At 52.5% G+C, this 16,154-nt stretch overlaps 3 protein-coding genes and 1 long non-coding RNA gene across 11 annotated transcripts in view; 2 read left to right on the top strand and 2 right to left on the bottom strand.

Annotated features, from left to right (window-relative positions):
- The window catches only part of SHISA5 (shisa family member 5), a 21,628-nt gene extending 17,049 nt beyond the window's left edge, over window positions 1–4,579 (top strand). For both annotated transcript variants that reach the window (XM_077777307.1, XM_077777305.1), the window contains exons 4-6: window positions 2,772–2,887; window positions 3,036–3,248; window positions 3,363–4,579. In XM_077777307.1, the coding sequence (XP_077633433.1) occupies window positions 2,772–2,887; window positions 3,036–3,248; window positions 3,363–3,442 (409 nt within the window). In that variant the 3' untranslated portion in view covers window positions 3,443–4,579. The remainder of the gene's footprint in view (window positions 1–2,771; window positions 2,888–3,035; window positions 3,249–3,362) is intronic.
- Window positions 4,580–4,834: 255 nt separating this feature from the next.
- Window positions 4,835–6,164, bottom strand: TREX1 (three prime repair exonuclease 1). The gene is made up of 2 exons (XM_077776958.1): window positions 6,141–6,164; window positions 4,835–5,842 (listed from the first exon to the last, which is right to left on the bottom strand). The coding sequence occupies exon 2, from the start codon at window positions 5,819–5,821 to the stop codon at window positions 4,874–4,876; it is 948 nt and encodes a 315-aa protein (XP_077633084.1). The 5' UTR covers window positions 5,822–5,842; window positions 6,141–6,164; the 3' UTR covers window positions 4,835–4,873.
- A 567-nt stretch (window positions 6,165–6,731) lies between these two features.
- ATRIP (ATR interacting protein) overlaps window positions 6,732–16,154 on the bottom strand; it is a 14,893-nt gene continuing 5,470 nt past the window's right edge. For 2 of the 6 annotated variants that reach the window (XM_077776951.1, XM_077776957.1), the window contains exons 4-13: window positions 15,333–15,451; window positions 14,022–14,179; window positions 12,562–12,663; window positions 12,100–12,229; window positions 11,218–11,907; window positions 8,484–8,620; window positions 8,231–8,322; window positions 7,761–7,841; window positions 7,302–7,554; window positions 6,732–6,893 (exon numbers count right to left, since the gene is read on the bottom strand). In XM_077776951.1, coding sequence (XP_077633077.1) covers window positions 6,826–6,893; window positions 7,302–7,554; window positions 7,761–7,841; window positions 8,231–8,322; window positions 8,484–8,620; window positions 11,218–11,907; window positions 12,100–12,229; window positions 12,562–12,663; window positions 14,022–14,179; window positions 15,333–15,451 — 1,830 coding nt within the window. In that variant the 3' untranslated portion in view covers window positions 6,732–6,825. Of the gene's footprint in view, window positions 6,913–6,992; window positions 7,030–7,301; window positions 7,555–7,760; window positions 7,842–8,230; window positions 8,323–8,483; window positions 8,621–11,217; window positions 11,908–12,099; window positions 12,230–12,561; window positions 12,664–14,021; window positions 14,180–15,332; window positions 15,452–16,154 lie in introns of all 6 variants that reach the window. The other 4 variants (XM_077776953.1, XM_077776956.1, XM_077776954.1 and 1 more) reach the window with 4 other exon arrangements.
- The window catches only part of LOC144242162 (uncharacterized), a 12,697-nt gene continuing 3,918 nt past the window's right edge, over window positions 7,376–16,154 (top strand). Inside the window, exons 1-2 of one of the 2 annotated variants that reach the window (XR_013338309.1) lie at window positions 7,376–7,646; window positions 10,369–10,507. This is a non-coding gene — a long non-coding RNA (uncharacterized LOC144242162). Of the gene's footprint in view, window positions 7,647–8,547; window positions 8,655–10,368; window positions 10,508–16,154 lie in introns of those variants that run through there. The other variant, XR_013338310.1, reaches the window with a different exon arrangement.

Raw genomic sequence — 16,154 nt, 5'->3', positions numbered from 1 at the left:
GGGGGAAAAAAAAGCCATGAGATCATGACCTGAGCTGAAGTCAGATGCTTAACTGACTGAGCCACCCAGGTGCCCCCCAAATTAAAAAATAAAATAAAATAAAATAAAGATTTATTTATATTAAAATATCTGAGCTTTCTTTTCTTCTTCTTCTTCTTTTTTTTTGGTTTTTTTTACATTTATTTGAGAGAAGGAACATGCATGCATGAGTGTGTGCGAATGAGGGAAGGGTAGAAAGAGAGGAGAGAACGAATCCCAGCTAGGCTCTGTGCTGTCAGCATGGGCTCCTCGGCCGGGCTCATTCTCACAAGCTGTGAGATCATGACTTGAGCCAAACTCAAAAGCCAGATGCTTAACTGACTAAGCCACCCAGGCATGCCAATTTTTTTACTTTTAAGTATTCTCTGCACCCAATGTGGAGCTTGAACTCAACAACCTGAGATCAAGAGTCATGTGCTCTACTGACTGAGCCGGCCAGGTACCCTAGATAGAGTTTAACGAGTAAATTATAAAGCAAATTCCTGTTTGATTCCAAGAGCTATGGGAGCCATAGCAGGCTTTTGAGCAGGAGTAGTATGATCAGACCTGGCAGGTTGGCCAGTGGCACTTGAGGAGGCACCTATATCATCCTGGCAGGGCAGGCTACTGGTTTGGACCATGTGCTGGTGGGAGACGGGGAACTGAGGGGACTTGTGTGTCATCCAGGAAGCCCCGGGGGTCTGTCACGGTATCTGTCAAGGAGAATAGCTGGCACAGGGCTGGTGGGCTGAGTTGGGGCTGAGCAGCAGTGTGGCTTGGGCACTCAGGGCATCTCCGATCCCATGGCAGCGTCTAGGCAGGAGGATGGATGGACAGCCTTAGTGAGAGGGGCAGGCGAGGCTGGGGATGCAGCTCTGGGAGGCCCGCCCGAGCACCTTGGCTTCCCTGACTGCTCCTGGCCCCTGTGGCGCAGCTGGGCCTCGCTGTGTCTTTAAGGGCTCTGTGCTGCTCTTCCTGCCATGACGTCAGGGATAGGGGAGGGCCAAGATTTGCTTTCCCTTTCCTCGAAAGGGGAGGAGATTGAAACTGAGTGGCCCATGATGGAAAGAGGGGAAGTCCAGGGTTCCTGGAGTCCCCGGAGTCAAGGCGGAGGCTAACATGGGGTGAGCTTGGGCGCCATACTGTGTGTGTGTGTGTGTGTGTGTGTGTGTGTGTGTGTGTGTGTGTGTGTGTGTGTGTGTGTGTGTGTGTGTGTGTGTTTCTCTTCCTTGGGGGCAGCAGCGGGTCTGGGAGGAGCTTGTGAGTCAGGGGAAGGTAAGGGGCCCACACAGTGGCCAGTGGTTCCTGTTTTGCAAATACTGTTGTGGATTTTGGAGTCCAGAGCCTGACAGGTCTGTCTGCGCCGGCTCCTGGGCTGTGTGGGCCCCTGCTGAGGCGGTGCTGCCCCTCTGGACTGTGAGGGGAAGCTCCTCCACCCAGGGTGGGGCATAGCCTTCCTCTGGGTCTTCAGTAGAGGCAGAGGCTCTACAGCTCACCAAACTCCTTCCAAGTTTTATTTTTTTTATTAAAAAATTTTTTTGGAAGGAGTCTCCATGCCCAGTGTGAGGCTTGAACTCATCCTGAGATCAAGAGTCTCATCCTCTATCAACTGAGCCAGCTGGGTGCCCCTCCTTCCATGTTTTTTAATTTTTAATTTTAGAGAGAGTGTGAGTGGGGAAGAGGGGCAGGAGGAGAGAGAGAATCTCGACCAGGATCCGTTCAGCATGGAGCCTGACATAGGGCTTGATCTCACAACTCTGGGAGCATGACCTGAGCTGGAATTAGGAGTTGGACACTCAACCGAATAAGCCACCCAGGCCGCCCTCCTTCCATGTTTTAGGTGCAGGTCAGCAAGAACGTGCATTTTCTTAGAATAGAGCTTGGTCCCTGGCACCTGTGGAGAACAAGGGGCTCTGTCTGTCCTTGAAAGTCAATTTTAGTGACCTTCCTGCCCCAAACTGTTCTTTCTTAAAGCCCTTCCACTTGGTTGTGGTCCTTGCTGAGGGCCCGGCATCAGGCAGGGAGGCCTCGTCTTCCAGAGGGCAAGGTTACTACCTCCAGCACCCCCAGGTCATCTACCTGGCTCATTGTTTACCCACCTGCCATGCTGGCCAGAGCGTGGGAGCCCACCCACTGGTACAGTGCTTGGCATCCAGGCGGCTCACTGTCACTCCGGGGTGGGGGGTGAGGGTGGGGGGCAGCAGCCTGCTCTGGGGCCAGTGCTGAGGCTGTGTTCTCTGCATGGCTCTTCTCACTGTTTGGGCCATACTGCCTCGGCTCTCCTGGAATTTCTCCCCATCTTTGTCCCTCATGCTTCCGTAGTCATTTTACCTTCAACGTCTGCCTCCTGCACTGGGCTGTGGGCTTCTGGAGGCCATGGGTGGGTCTGTCTCACCCTCTGCTGAGTTTCCGGCTTTGTGGCATGTGCCCAATAACTGTCTGCTGACTGGGTGGAGGTGGACAAGATGGGTGTATGGTGGGGAGGTGCTGGAAGAACTCCCTGCCGTGCTCCTGGGGTGGGGCAAGAGGGGTAGACCTTGGGTGCTTTACACTGACTCACAAGACAACCTCATTTTACATGTGAGAAAACAGGTTCTGAAAGAGGTTCAAGCTACAAGCTACAACCTAGAAGTTGCTCTGTGTTGCCCAGAGTCTCCTCTGGCAAGAGAGGTGCCCCTGGGGATGGTGGGGGTGTGGACTGCTGGTCCTGGGCAGGGGTGAGAGGCCCTGGGTCATGATTGGCTCTTTGGCAGGTTTGGGGCAACCGTAGCCATCGGCTTGACCATCTTTGTGCTCTCTGTCGTCACCGTCATCATCTGTTTCACCTGCTCCTGCTGCTATCTCTACAAGATGTGCCGCCGGCCACGTCGTAAGCACGCCCATCCCCTCCCCACCCCGCTGTGACCCTTGGTGTATGGGATGCAGACCCCAGGCAGCAAGGAGAGCCGAGCGGCACCCTGACTTGGCTAAGCCAGAGTGAGGGGTGGCGATTGTCTTGACTGGGATTCTCTTTGCAGCGGTCGTGACCACCACCACGGCCACCACCGTGGTACACACCCCTTACCCTCAGCCTCCAAGTGTGCCACCCAGCTACCCCGGACCGACGTACCAGGGCTATCACCCCATGCCCCCGCAGCCAGGGATGCCAGCGGCACCCTACCCAACGCAGTACCCGCCACCTTACCCTGCCCAGCCCCTGGGCCCCCCAGCTTACCATGAGACATTGGCCGGTGAGTACCACTGCCAGCTCTGACCCTTCCTGAACCCCCTAAATCTCCTGCCTCTGCCCCTTCACACTGCAGCCCCTCGTGCTCATAACCAACTAGTATCCTCTCTATTTTCAGGAGGTGCGGCCGTGCCCTACCCTGCCAGCCAGCCTCCTTACAACCCGGCCTACATGGACCCCCCGAAGGCAGCCCCCTGAGCAGGTCCCTGCATCTCTGGCTGCCACCGTGTGTGTGTGTGTGTGTGTGTGTGTGTGTGCGTGCGCGTGTGCGTGCGTGTGTGTACACGGCATGGTCCTTTTCTCCCCGTGCGTGGTGTGTGGTTCCTTTTTGTACATGACACTTCTTGTGATGCTGACGTGGTGGGGAGCAGTCCTTGACAGAGTTGCTGGGACCCTGCTTTGTTCTCTTCCTCACTTGAAATCGTGCTCTTTTGAAATCTCATACAAAATTCAAAGGCTGGGGTGAGTTTTCCCATGCCACCCCGGGGAGACCAGGCGGGGCTTGTCATGCTAGGCTAGACAGCTTTCTGTGGGCAGGGTGCATATACATCCCGGTTTCAGTGGAGCGGCTAGCCACTGCTTGAGGCCATGGCCTGTGCCCAGGGTATGGGGGACTCTTCAGAAAACCAAGGCTATGATGCAGGCCTGTGGGTGAGGCTTGGGACCTGGCCAAGTTGGGTTTTAATCCTTTCAGCAGATGTCCCCTAGTCCCCAGATCCTGTGTCATGCCCAGTGAAGGGCTAGAGCCTCCTGAGATCAAAACACTTCAAGTAGATCCCCACCTGCCCCCGACTGCTGTCTGCCTGGACGGTCCCTGCATCCTCCCCGGCACCGCCCAGAGGGCCATGTCCACGCCAGTTCCAGCTGTCCTGGCTGGCTGTGACCCCCACCATGGGTAGGCAGGGTAGCCTCTGTCCACCGACACACTCAGGTGTCCTCCCTGCAGTGTTTTTATTTCCTTCTTAGCCAAACATTTTGCCTGTTTTCTGTCTCAAAGTGTGTATGATAGTTGTTGTGAGGCTGAAACCCCTGAGTCCTGGAGGAAAACTGGCCCACAGAGAGACGGTCTGACCTCCGATAGTCCCTGCTTCTCCTGTCACCAGCTTCATGGAACATCCAGCTCCCGTTCCCAGGTCCACAGTGTGTCTTGGCACCTGGGACACCTGGGCCAAGGGGCCATCTGGACCACAGGTGTGGGGGGCCTAGGTGGCTGCTCTGGCCCAGACATGAATACCTCGGTGTTCCCTGTCCAGATCTGTCTTAGCTTTGTGCCTGTTAATGTGCTTGAGAGCCTAGGGTCTGCACCTTTGTTTATAATAAATGCAAACATTTGGGGCTGCTGCCTCCTTTCTTCAGAGCCTTGGCTACTGGGACAGGGCATTAGGCTACATACCATTTTCATTCACCTCTTGGATTTCCATGTTTTCCTGCCTTCCCTGGGCTCAGATGTCTGACCATCCTGCTAGGGAGGGTGAAGGCAAAGACGGTGCCACCCTCTGTGTCCCCCTCCCCGGGTGTCTTGAATGTGGGCAGAGGTGCAGGAGGCTCTAAGGCTGCCAAGGAGGGTAGAGGTGAGTGGCCACTCAGTGCTGTGGGGGTGTCTTTATTAGTTAGAATTTCCTTCTTGGCCTATTGCCCAGGTGTGGCCAGGGACAGCCCATACAGCATGGCTATTGCCAAGGTCAGGAAGGCCAGCATGCCCAGTGGGGCCAGGAAGCCCTCCCTGGGTGAGGCTCCAGGGGCGGCCTTCATTGGAAGAAGGGCTTTGGGCTTTCTGCCCCTGCCAAGGTTTGGACTAGTGTCCCTGGCTCCAGCCAGGGATACAGTGGCTGTGGTGGCAGATGGTCCTGGTTTGGTTCCAGCAGAGGCTATGACCCTGTACATGGGCTTGACAGTGCTGAAGGGTCTGGCGTGAGCATCCAGCCACTGCAGCAGGGCCTGTGGCCTCCACTGACAGATGCTGAGCAGGGTTAGGACGTCCCCCTCTGCCATGTGGGAGTCCGCTGGGGCCTGCCCGTACAGGCGTGTGTAGATGCTGGTCAGGCTGTAGCTCTTCCTTGGGCCATGCTCCGAGGGGCTGCCGGCTCGCTCCAGGGCCTTCAAGGCAGCAATGCTATCTACACAGAAGGCACCATCCAGAACACTGGCCAGGCCTAGTGAAGCTAGCTCTGCTTGGAGCAAGGGGAAGTCATAGCGGTCACCGTTGTGTGCCACAAGGCACCAGGGCTGTGGCTGGCGCTGCAGGAAGGCGTGGAGCAGGTTGGCCAGGTCGGCATCGAAGCGTTGACGCCCGTGAGCTGCTAGCACTGCTGTGCTCAGGCCCGTGATCTTACTGGCTTCTGGGCTGCAGGCCTTCCCTGGAGCCACACACAGAGAGAGCTTGTCCACTACCCGAGGTGGTGGGGGCACTGTGGGAGGCTGCCCCTGAGGAGTGGGTAGGCTCTCCAGGGCACATCTGTGGATGGCCAGCAGGCACAGCTCCGTGACTTTGGGCCGGGAGGAAGGCAGGCCAGTGGCCTCCAGGTCCAAGAAGATGAGGGTCTGCACAGGACCCAGGGGTGGGGCCTGCGAGCCCATGGTGGGTACCTGCCGATGAGCCTGGGGAGGAGCATGGGGTGGGGAGGGGGTGTATGAGTGCCCAGTGGAAAGAGCTGAAGCTGGTGGGAGTAGGGTGGGCAGGAACACATCTTTGGCCTTCTCTGCACAGGCTAGCACTGTCGGTGAGCTCCAAGACCTGTTTCCAGAGCAGGAAGCCAGAGAGGGTGGGGTAGTTTCCTAAGGGGGACCGGCACTTTCAACTGTTTGGGGGGAAGGCTTGGCTCCTCCCCTAGGGCCCACCTAGTCTGGGCCTGGGGCCCTCCCACCCTGCCCCATCCCCAAAGGGGTCCTCACTTACCAAGTAGCAGGCAGGCAGCAATGACTCGGGNCTATGGGCTGTCCTGTGCAAGGCCCGCCCTGCTTGTCAGCCTGCCAGGTCTGCCCCTCCCCAGCCTCCCCCCTCGTGACTCCCTGAAGGCCTCAGACCTACAGCTGCGGGCCTGCTGGCTGGCACAGTGTGCCAGAGCCCTCACGCCATGAGAACCAGCCCAGAAGATGAGGGCAGTGTGCTCAGGCCATTGGGGAAGACTAGCTCCAGGCCTCACGCCTGCCGGGAACCCCTGCTGTGGCCACTTTGCACCCACTCCTTGCCCCCACTTTCTCGGGTCTCCCCGGTGTAGGCCAGGGCTGACGGCTGCCTCCCCTGCCACAGGATGGTTTCTTCTCATGGCCTCAGCCCAAAGCGATGACTCAGGACAATTCCATGGGCAGGGCAGGGCTCCTTCCTCAGGGCAGATTTGTTACCATGGGGACAGGGTCTCAGCCTGAGCCAAGCCGGGGACAGGAAGAAGGAACCCAGCCTTCCCTGGATCCCGCTCCTGCGCCATCCCTCCCACTCAGATCATCCCTCCGACACAGATCAGACTCAGGAAACATCACACAGCTGGCGTGTTCTCAAACAGCCCTTCACTGCTTTTAATCACTTGATGTGGTGAGGAAAGTAGTGGTTCTAGTGCCACCATGTGGCTCTGTGCTCACTGGCCTCAGCTACAGTCCATCTCGGGGTCCTCCACATCCGTTTCAGCAGCACAGAGGTCATCCAGGGCTGCCTCTGAGCCAAGAGAAGAGAGCTGTATGGTGAAGGGCCGGAGGTGCTGGGCACTGGGGGGGGGAGACCCACCGCTCCTCCCCCACGCCCGCAGGAACTGACCAGTCCCTTTCACGCCCAGGCCTTGCTCCCTCAGCTACTGCAAGCAAAGTGATACAAAGGCAATTCAGACAGTGATGTTTCTGGAAAACCCGTGGCTCTGCCAAACCAACTCAACAGATACAAGCAAAAGGCAGCCTGCTAAGCTCAGAGGAGAACCAGAGCAGCAAGACAAGTGTGACCCCAGTGCTGGCAAAGGCTGCATGGAGGGAAAACTGCTGACTTAAGGCCAGGAAGTCTGAATTGCCCATGAGCTTCAGGGAAACCCCCATATGTGGGCTGGGGCAGACAGGGGTCCTCCTGCCGGCTCACCTTCACAGTCTGTCACATCAGGAAGCCCTCGAATCAGCATGCTGACCCCTGGCATCACCTGGTCGTACTGATGCAGGACCTCCACGCAGTGCACAGTGAAAAGCTTGTCCTTCTGGGAGAGGCTGTGCAGCAGCAACACCGTGTCCCGCAGACACCGCACTGTTCGCTTTTGCTGCTCAGTCCTCGGGGCCACCCCTGCCCTCCGCACTGTCAGCCACTGCCTGTGCAGCATCACTGTGAGCGCTCTGACCACCTAGGGGGAGGACGACGACTGAGGCCAGGTCTCAGGGTTCCTGCATCCTAACAGCCTGCTCAGCTGGACAGCACCTTTCCTAACCACCGCAGGTGAGGAAGGCTCTGGGTGGTGGCACCAGGGTTACAAGGCGTAGGGGGGAAATCCTTGCATAGGGTCACCTCTCTCGCCCCGAGAGCTGCCACGCTGCTGGCCGGTGTACTCACCTCCACGTTGCACTGGCAGTTAGAGCCAGTGACCAGGGAGGCAGGGCTCTGCACACCGAGCTTAGCCAGGAGCCACACGGCCTAGAACAAGAGCAGACTATTCCATCTGTGGCAGACGAGAGCCTGATCACAGTGAGGGCTTTCTCAGGCTTCTCCTACAAGTGCTCCAGGTTCCTGTAGCAGCTGTGGCTCCACACAATGACATCCAAAGGGGGTGGGGGGAGGTAGGGGGGCTTCTCGGGCTAGACTCAGAATCAATACCTGTCTCACCAGCAACCCACTTGCCTCCAGGCCCCAAAGCCAGGGTAGGATCAGTTATTAGGCAGCTCTGCCAAGTTCTGGGACACCCTGGGGTCTACCTGTTTTGTACCTGTGCAGTGTGGAGCCCCCAAACTGAGTTTACCTTCTTAGAAGCTAGGTAAACTCTTGCCCTTAGGTGGGGTAGGGTGGTAAGGCTCTGGAGTTTTTACCTCTTGTTCTAGTTGAAGCCACTGTGTCTCCGAGGCCACTTTATCAGGCCTTGATGTGATGTACATGTACAGCAGCAGGAGGAGGCAGCCTTCTGAAAAAGATGCCCCACCTCTCATTCAGGGTCCCCTTCTTACCCAGAGCCCAGGGCACAAGCTGCAGAAGCCCTCAGGAGGCCTCTGACCTGTCCCTGCCACCACCCTTCCTTCCAACCTGCAGGGGCCGCCCAGCCGCCCGCCCCCTGCCCTGCTTTACCTGAGCCGGAGCAGAGCTGAGGCGCGAGCTTCTCATGGTCCACCAGGAGGGAAAGGAGCTCAACAGTCAGCAGCACGCTGGGCAGGGGGCTCTCGGGGCTGAGGCACTGTGGCAGTACCCGGAACACACCCTGGAGCCTAAAGCACAGAGGCCCGGAGACACGAGACACTGGTAACCCAATCCCACAACCTACCCTCATTTTCACCAGAGGGAACAGGAAATTTTGAGCAGGCAGGTACAAGGACGAGCCATGTTCGGACCTGGCTTCAAATGCTAGCCAACCACCATGTATTTGCTGGGACATCTGTTTCCTGTGAACGAGGCGGTACGAGCCTTCACTGTGCTATTGCTGTGGCTTAGAGAGGACAGGCCCTTGCCAGGCACAGTGCCACCTGTAAATGGAGGATGCCTCCCTGGGGTGCCTGGCTTCTACACTCTTCCTGGGGTCTTTCTTGCCTCTGTTCTCAAATAGGGAGGGAGGTCTTAACTTGGGTGTGAGAGAGTGTTATGAGCCCACTACCAGGGGACTGGCCAGGTTCCATAAGTGACAAATGTGGAGTTGGCTATGGTTGGACCTTATGAGACCACTTGCTGGCAGACCGTTTTTGCAAATACCAGCTCCCCTGTTACCACATATGAGAAGGTGCTCACTTGGGGTGTGCATGGGTGAGGGGCTCTGGGTACACTCTCCGCGAGGTCTCATGGGCAAAGGGAACTAAGGAACCATGTCTCAAGACAACCACTGCTAATTTGCTCGAACTACACAGCCTTGTGGGTGGGGAGAGGGGCAATTCTACATGTGCCCCCCTTCACGCATCTGCAGTGTCTTAGCACACACCATCAAGGGCTAAGAGTATTTTTCAGTACACCACTAGGAAGCAAGGCCTCATTATCTGGGGTGAAATCATTTTAGAGCAAATCCTCTACAGTGGATAAGCTGAATGTTTCAGTCCCCAGAGAGTGTGGAATTTTGTAGGAGACTGGGATTTAACCTGGTGGTTACTCAATTTCGTCGTTAGAAGTGGTCTGTAATCCCTAGTCCCTGAAACTCTCTGCAAGAAAAATCCATCTTTACATATGACACAGTGGTTTCTAAATTGTTTTTGGATAGCATCAGAGCCTTAAAAAAAATTTTTTTTCCCAGTGCCCCCAAACACACAATAGAGAATAGTCCTAACTGTTCTGTTTGAAGCTGGGGATGAGACCTCTTTGCTCAAAAGCCTCTGCCTGCCAGTACCCTGGAAATGACCCAGGACCATGGCTATACCAGATACAGTAGGAAGACGGGTCTGAGGGGATGATTTATCCTCAAGCCTGGGTGGGCAAAGGTGCCCTTTATGTGACTGCTGCCTGCCTGGCTACTTGTGTTGCATCGCATACTCGTGTAGAGCCTTGGTGGCATGTGTCCTTAGCTGTCACGCCAAGGTGAGCAGGAAGCTGTGTGGCAGTAGGGTTCATCCTGCAAGATGTAGGAATTCTGAAGCACTGAGTGGGAGATGGTGCCAGACCGCGATCAAGGGCAAGTCAGGGAGGCTGGCTGGAAACTCACCCTGCGCATTCTCTCCATTCATACAATACGGAGTGCTTACAGTGAGCCAGGCTCCATGCTAGGTGTGAGGATGCAGGGCTCTGAGGGTGTCACATGAGCTAGTGAACAGAAGGCATCTGTGTGGCCTATGGTAAGCATCCATTAAATAGCTGTTTTTTCATATCATTTTGGACAAGCTCACCAGGAATGAAATGATACTGTATCTACCAAGAGAACTGGTAAAAAGTGGTTCCTGGTATTCATTCAACAAATATGAAACAAGCAACCAGCCACTGTGAGGTAGGTCCATGCCAGACACGTTGGGTGATGCTTCTGTACCTGTTGTGTCGCCCACAGTACACTGCAGTACTGTGTCCGGCTCTGAGGACCACCTTTAGGATGGACCATACCAACTGGAGTATCTTCAGAAGGAAACCAGGATCCAGAAGTGTTTTGGGGAAAACAAGTATGCTGAGCTCAAAGACAAAAGCTTAAGGTAAGTGCAGCCAGTGGAGTTGCTCCAAATAGGACTGGCCTCTTGGTGGCGTGCTGAGGGGGGGGAGACAGGATTTTTGGCTGAGGAGATGGACTGGATGGTGGCTAGAGTTCTTCCCAGTCTTGAGGCTCTGGAATCCCAAGTCAAGAATTTATAACAATAGTGCTCATGAGCTAGGTTCACTATACAGCCACTTCCAACAAACCTTACAAGGAACAGGTAACCTATGGCTCAAGAAGGGCAAGAAGGGCACAAGAAGGATGGGCACATTTCCAGCAAGGTCAGCTTATGGGCTGCAGACCTACCCCACACCCTCTTCTTCCTTAGGGAACCTCACCAAACTTAAATGTGGTGTGATACATGGTCTTCACCTGATCCATGGCCTAGGTTCAAGGCTCTTGGTTCAGTCTTTGTCTGGCCTGGGAGCAGGACACTTTCCCATAGTGTCTTAAAAGCCTTTCATCACATGTGTCTTGCTTACCTGCTGTACAGAGGCAGAATTCAGCCAAGTAAACCACTTCTTTGGTTCTCCTAATACCTGGCCCCACTTTCTATCACTTCAGAACTCCCTGAACAAGGCCTCAGAACATAAAACCAAGGCTTAGCACTGAGCCGTATAGATTAGATGTGGGCAAAGTATAAGGGCAGGATAGACCTCAAGAGGTCAGGTAAGACCCACAAAGCAGCATGACTCCCATGCTGTGTTATACCTGGGCAGGAAATCAAAGGAAGCGTTTTCAGCTAATTTCACCAAAATCTTAAGACACTGGCTCAGGACACTGGCTTGAAGATGACCCGCTGCTGCAGAAGAGAAAGTCAACAGTTGAAGAAGCATCTTCAGTAGCGGATGCTGGCCTTGGTCATTGGTAAGCCCCCTAGGGGCTGAGGACACATCCTCATGATCTTGCCTGTGAATCAGATTCTGGTTTCCTTCCCTAGTGGCAGAATCCACCCCTGCATCTGACAATATTAGGCGGACGACCGCTCCGCTGTGGCACACCAGGTGCTGAAGAACACTAAGTGAAGCCACAGAGAAGCCTTCCAGGTTGCAAAGTGAGTCCTCGAGGCTGGCCTCTCCCCCAGAGCTCACACAGGAGGAACTTGTCGGTGAGTCCACAGACGCTCCACTTCTCTTGACTGCTGCCAAATCTTGCAGAACCTGGCAGTGTAAGCCGATAAAGAACTGTACCAGGGGAAGGAGATGCACGGCCCCGGGAAGCTGGCAGAGTGGGAAGGCCCTTCTGCCTCCCTCTGCTGGGTCTCCATCACATGAGCCTTCATCCCTGGCAACCAGGTTCAATCCAGTAAGTGCCAGGTTCTGGGCTTCTCTCAGGGCCATGTGGGGAAATGACCCATCTCGACAACCTGTGGTCCTCAGGCTTGGAATCCCAGTCAAGGTACTAGCAGCAAATACAAAAGAAAACACACAAGTGTGAGACAGATACAAGATCAAGGGCCCTAAACAGCCTATCTACCAAAGTCTCTAGTTTCCCCACCCAGCACACAGACCTCCCAGGCTGGCCAGGACCAGAAAGGAACTTGCTTCCTGGGAACTCCTTCCTAAACGAGCGTTTTAGGAGTCTGAGGCTTACCTGCCATACGCCAGTGGCTGCAGTAGGGTGCTGGCAGGAGCCTCAGAACAACTGCTCACAAGGTGGCACAGACCTAGGGATGACCCTGGGATCAAAGGCTGCTTCAGGAGGAGGTTTATCAAAATGGAACCTACAGAAGAAAAGGTGATTCTAGAAGGTTCTGACAAGGGAAGCCTTTTCTGTGGCTTCAGAAGGAAAAGTGAGGATTCCTTGGATGCTAACAGTCCTCTAAGCTGCCACTGAGCCCCACTGGGATGCCTGTAGGTGCTGAGGGCTCTGGGACATACCTGCTCTTGACCCCTTCTATTTTATAGTCTTCTGCTTAAGTTATAGACTGTTACTCCCCTGGACCCTCTGAAGGACTGCCTGGAGTGCTGGTTCTCCGAGGCAGTTCCACTGTAGCACAGCAGAGGACGCCTGGAGCCGAGTAGGCCTCCTGCACACGAGCAGGGGCTCTGGTACCTTGAGTGTTTGATCTCTGCATCCAGCTGTCAACCAGACTTTTCTGCGAGTCTTCTTGCTTAATGGGGTCACCTCCAAGATTGTGGCTCTTATTCTCTACAACTAAATAAAATGTGAATCAAACTTGAGCACAAAAGCACAGGTATATCGAAACTCTTAAACGTACCAAGTTTTACTTTTTTTTTTTTTTTTTTCAAGTAAACTCTACCCCCAGTATGGGGCTCGAATGCACGACTCCAAGATCAAGAGTCACGTGCTCTATGGACTGGGCCAGCCAGGCTCCCCATAATGAGTTTACAACAGAGATTGTTCTACTTCTTCAACCTTGGATCAAAACAAGAACCAGAGCAACTCAAGAACCTTGCATCGTTGCCTTCCTCATGAAAAACAGTAACTCATACAAGGAAAGGAAAGCAAAAGAAAGTTGTTTGCCCCACTTTAAAATGATGCAATAACATAAAAGCAGTAACCACAAACACTTATTATGTGCCAGACAGACCCTGTTCTAAAAGCTTCACCAAGATTAGCTCATTTGTTCTTCAAAGCAACCCTAAGAGGTGTTATCATTAGCTCTATTTTACATATAGGGAAACTGAGGCACAGGGGTTAAGGGACTTGCTTCAATCCCACGAGCCAGTAAGTAGTGTCACCAGGACTCCCGCCAGGCTAGTCGGCTCCAGTGCCTGCTCATGACACTATTCTATACTGTTTCTGTAGCTGCCAGATGCCAAAAATGTGAGTGGTTGAGGTTCTCAGAGTGGCATGAGGGCCAACAACTTGAAAGTGTTGATGGTGGTAGGGGTGACGTACTGGAATGATAAGATAAACTGACATAGCACATTCTCAGAGTAAAAACCTACCAGTGCTACACTGTGTCCCCCTATAAAGCAGTAGCATGCCCTCAGTCTGGACTGAGCTGTATAAACTCAAGACTGCAAGGAACACAGGTACCTGATACTAGCTGTGTTTCTGGCACATCAATGGATGGTCACTGGGGAGGTATTAAAATATGCCTGCAAATTCTACACACACTTCTCTTCAAAAAGTACAGCCTAGTTTCCTTCTCCTTGAACATGGCTTCTAACAAATGGAATGTGGCAAAAGTGATGCTATGGGACTTCTGAGGCTAGGCCATAAAAGGGATGGCTTCCACTTAGCTCTCTCTGGTTAGCTCTAGGGGAGGCCACCCACCAGTTATGAGGTCACCCAAGTAGCTCTGGAGAGAGACCCATATGTGGAGAAGAACTCTGTTGCCAGTCATGTGAGCGAGCCACTTTGAGTAGATCCTCCAGCCCTAGACAAGCCTTCAGTGATTCCTGTCCCTACAGAGACAAACCATCTCCTCTTTGCTCTGTCAGAACCATTGTCCCACAGAACCAGGAGAAGTACTTATTGTTATTTTAAGCTACAAGGTTGAATAATCGGTTACATAGCAACAGATGACAGACAGACTGACTTACCGTCTCTGCCCACCAGGGACTTGATTCCTGGTTCTGTCTGGAAGGGGTGGGGAAGGGACATGTTAGCACTAAAAGACTCCTTTGTAGGGAAAGATGGTTTTCCAAATTGTGGAGAACATGCTTCTGGCTTTATAGCCACAGAAGGGCTTTTCCTAGGACTGGAAAAAGTTAAGTATGAAAGCCAAGTAATGATTCTGCTAAAACCACTTAAAATACTTGGTTATAAAACTTCTAACAAATGTTCACTTTTCATGTTTAAATGTTAAACCTGTTCTGGCCCATAGCCAACAGTCTAGATGTTTTGACCAAAGGTTTTATCTATTATATATTAGTCATTCTTTGTCAGGATAGCAGTGCAAAATTCAAGGCATTTGATCCAAATGGTTGAAAAACTCCTTCTTCTAATCACCCAACACATTGGCCATAATTCCATTACAACTTCCAATTCCACCGAATTCTGTTTAATGTGGAACAACCTCTTATTTAATAGTTCCCAGGGGCTGAATTCAAAGATTTTTGGTAGAAAGAGGGTCTATTAAAAGGCATGTTGTGTCTTGCAACTTGAAAACAGCCAGTTCCTCAGTACCAGGTTTTTGTGTTAGGGAAGCAGTCTTAACCCCCTGAGTGCATCAGGCAATGCCAAGAGCTGTCTGTCAGAGATGTGTGATGAGGTGTGGATGGACCCCTCTGCTTTCCTGTCTTATGTGGACTAGGCTAGGCAAGAAGAGTTTAATTTCACGCCCTGCCCATTATGAGCAAAGGAAGCAGAATGTTCAATATTCAGAAGAAGACACCCTGACCTATACTGTTCAAATTTCAAGGCTGCTGTCAACGGTGTGCCAGACTTCTCTGGCAGGCAGGAGGCAGGACAAAACCATTAATAAGCTGATCACATCTGCAGCAAAGGCAAGGGCTATTAGACAAAGGTCCCAAGGCAGCAAATGAGAAAAAATATACCAAGTAGTTGGGACTGAAATACGCTTATACTTGGGACAAAATTGATTATTTGAAACAAATTACATAAAAATGAAGACTGGGTCACCCCAAAAGTTCAGAGAGCATCTTTACAGCCCTGTTTTAGTCCTGAGTATAAAGTCCTTTAGAGAGGAAGCTCTTCTAGAGTGTGAGGCCTTTATGCTGTGATGTGCCAAACCATTCAAGTCTCATCTAAACCACCTTCAAGGCCTTCAGGAAAGAGGATCTATGTCCAGATGGCAAAGTTTAAATGGGCTTAATTCAAGACTAGCCTGACATTACTCGGACTTTCTAATAAACCATGCAAAACAACTCTCCCTCCAGCACCATCATTACCTGGCATGGAGAATAGAGGGAGCAGCCAATTTATTTGCTCGTTCACTGCTTTGAAGCTTTGTCCTTAATTCATTCATCTCTGCATCTTTAAATTGGAGTTCAGACTGCAATGACTGGAGCTGGAAGGCAAAAGCAACATACTTCCTGACCCATCATACGTGCAAATATATCTCTGGGCCTCAAAGTCTCAAGCTCATAAAGGAAAACAAAACAATGAGAAATAAGTATGAAAGTCTGCTGTGACATAGACACCCTATAATATCAAGCTTTCCCCTTCTTCCTCAAAGACAGCATGGTATTCTCGAAAGACATTTTGACCCGAACTATTGCAAGGTAGTTTGGTGAAGGTTCAAATACCATTTACTCAGACTCTCTAAACTCTGGCTTATCTGTAACACAAACCCCTGTCTTCGTGGTGGTGGTGGTGGGGATTAAATAGGAAGGATGAATGTGAAAAACCCAGCCTAGAGCTTGGTAAGGTGCCTTATTGCACAGGAACAGGTTGGCCTTTTGATGGATATAGTGGTGCACAATTCCAGGTCTTCTTGACCAAAACCCCACGCATCATGGGAGACCTGCTCCGCCCATGGCCAGCAGTAACTGCTGTTGTCCCCTGAGCATGCTCCGTGCCGGGTATAGCACCAGTCGCAGCACCTGGCACAATATGTGTGGGGCTGTTTATTTTTTTTTATTTTTATTTTTTCCAATAAAGTATTTTTATTATTTTTATTTATTTATTTATTTTTTTACAAATAGTTTATTGTCAAATTAGTTTCCACAAAACACTCAGTGCTCATCCCCAAAGTGCCCTCCTCCATGCCC

This window comes from Crocuta crocuta, unplaced genomic scaffold, assembly GCF_008692635.1.
Source record: "Crocuta crocuta isolate KB4526 unplaced genomic scaffold, BGI_CrCroc_1.0 scaffold77, whole genome shotgun sequence".
NCBI classification, from domain to species: domain Eukaryota; kingdom Metazoa; phylum Chordata; class Mammalia; order Carnivora; family Hyaenidae; genus Crocuta; species Crocuta crocuta.
The sequence above is the reverse complement of the archived record's forward strand: the minus strand, read 5'-3'. Positions and strand labels throughout refer to the sequence as shown.

What these genes read in the sequence shown, in the direction of transcription:
- TREX1 (XM_077776958.1), bottom strand. Translation starts at nt 5,821, where the DNA reads ATGGGCTCGCAGGCCCCACCCCTGGGTCCTGTGCAGACCCTCATCTTC.